Genomic DNA, 1,529 nt, shown 5'->3' on the forward strand with positions numbered 1-1,529 from the left:
CAATTTTTTCGTCGACTTCCACGGCCGCACCCATAACCTTGTGCTTGGTCTCGTCCTTCTTGTTCGGCGCTGCCACCGCAGCGCCATGCGATTTCTTGAACCGCTGTTCCAGCAACCGTTGCGCCTCGCCCGGCTGCACCTTGGGGCATAACACCTTGTGTTCCACGCTGCCGCACTTCAAACAGCCCTTGGCTGGCACGGCCGGGGCCGCCGTCTTGGTTGTCGCCCCGTCGTCGGGTCTCTTCGACGGCGCGTGTCGCCGTGTCTTGTCGCCTTACTGGCGAGGCGGATTTGACTCCGCTTTCTCCTTCACCGAGATGAGTTGCGACTCGAACAGCATGAAAGTATCCAACAACGTCACAAGCCACGTACAGAACGCTCGCACGTCGGACTTGAACGCCTTGTTCGTCTCGCGCGTTAACTGTCGCTCGACGGCCGCCTTCAGATGCGGCGGTCGAATCGCAGCGGTCATTATCTAGACCGACTGCTTTGGCTCTTGCTCGGGCAAGTGCGCAACGTCCAGTTGTTCCAACTTCTCGTAGAAGTCGGCCAGCAGTCTTCCCACCCGATACTCGGCGATTCGGATCTTCGTGACCATCTTCAGCGACGTCATCGCTTTGGACACCGCATCTAGGTCCAACTCCTGCACATCGCGTGCAGACAGGAAGTAGTCGCGCCAGTCGTTCTCGGTAAATTCTTCGAACGACTTTCCAAAGTAGTGTGCGAACACACGTGACACAGTCTTTTGGTCGATGCACGCCGCCAGCGGCGTCAAATACAGCGTGCCGCCCATGCCGCTGTTGAGGACTTGAACTCGCCGCGAATAGGCGAGATATTCGTCCATGAAATCACGACGCTCGTGCTTCGTGCTTGCTCTGTACACCGGTGCCATAGGCACCTGTTGCACACCCATGAGGTTTTCGGCACGCGATAAAACAGGCGCCTTCGCCTGAGCCGCTTGTGCCGATCGTTGACTCGCTGCTTCAGCGAATAGACCCCATCGCTCGTTGTCACGGCGAACCTTTTGGTTCAGCTCTTCTACCTTGTAGCGTTGCTGGCGCATCACATCCGATGCTTGTCGGAGCATATCTTGGTGCGCTTCTGAGACTCTGGCTTGCTCAGTCATCGCTCTCTTTAGCTCCTCGTGCTGGTGCACCAACTCCTCTTGCTGTCGCCATAGAACCGCTCGCCACTCATCTTGTTCCTGGCGATTCTTCTCCATCGCCGCTGCCATGGCTAGTTGTCTGGCCGTTTCTTCTTCCAGACTTTGCGCCATGGCACTTTGCTGCGCATGGAACTGCGCCAGCTGTTCGTAAGTCATCTGGTTGAAATGACTCGAGGTCGCAGCAGCGCGCTCCACGCTCTGCATCCGTAGCTCGTCCATCTCCGCTTGGGTCGGCGGAGGTAAAGGCACGGCCACCACGGTCTTCATCGACTGTGCACGTATCACACGAGCCAGCGAGCTCGTGAACGGTAGGCCTTCTTTTTCCATTCTTGAACGACAAGTAGCAGGCTGCTACTAAAAAATT

General features: G+C 57.0%; 2 protein-coding genes across 2 annotated transcripts in view; both read right to left on the bottom strand.

Moving 5' to 3' along the window:
- Positions 1–274: 274 nt before the first annotated feature.
- On the bottom strand, positions 275–472 carry H310_15128 (hypothetical protein; the record flags this gene model as incomplete). The annotated part of the gene is made up of 1 exon (XM_008883104.1): positions 275–472. One exon carries the CDS (start codon positions 470–472, stop codon positions 275–277), a length of 198 nt encoding a protein of 65 aa, XP_008881326.1.
- Positions 473–475: 3 nt separating this feature from the next.
- The window catches only part of H310_15129 (hypothetical protein), a gene marked incomplete at both ends in the record, with an annotated part of 2,137 nt that continues 1,083 nt past the window's right edge, over positions 476–1,529 (bottom strand). Inside the window, one exon of the mRNA XM_008883105.1 lies at positions 476–1,435. Coding sequence (XP_008881327.1) covers positions 476–1,435 — 960 coding nt within the window. The remainder of the gene's footprint in view (positions 1,436–1,529) is intronic.

The sequence above is a fragment of the Aphanomyces invadans genome (assembly GCF_000520115.1).
Source record: "Aphanomyces invadans strain NJM9701 unplaced genomic scaffold supercont1.184, whole genome shotgun sequence".
Classification (NCBI taxonomy): Eukaryota; Oomycota; class Saprolegniomycetes; order Saprolegniales; family Verrucalvaceae; genus Aphanomyces; species Aphanomyces invadans.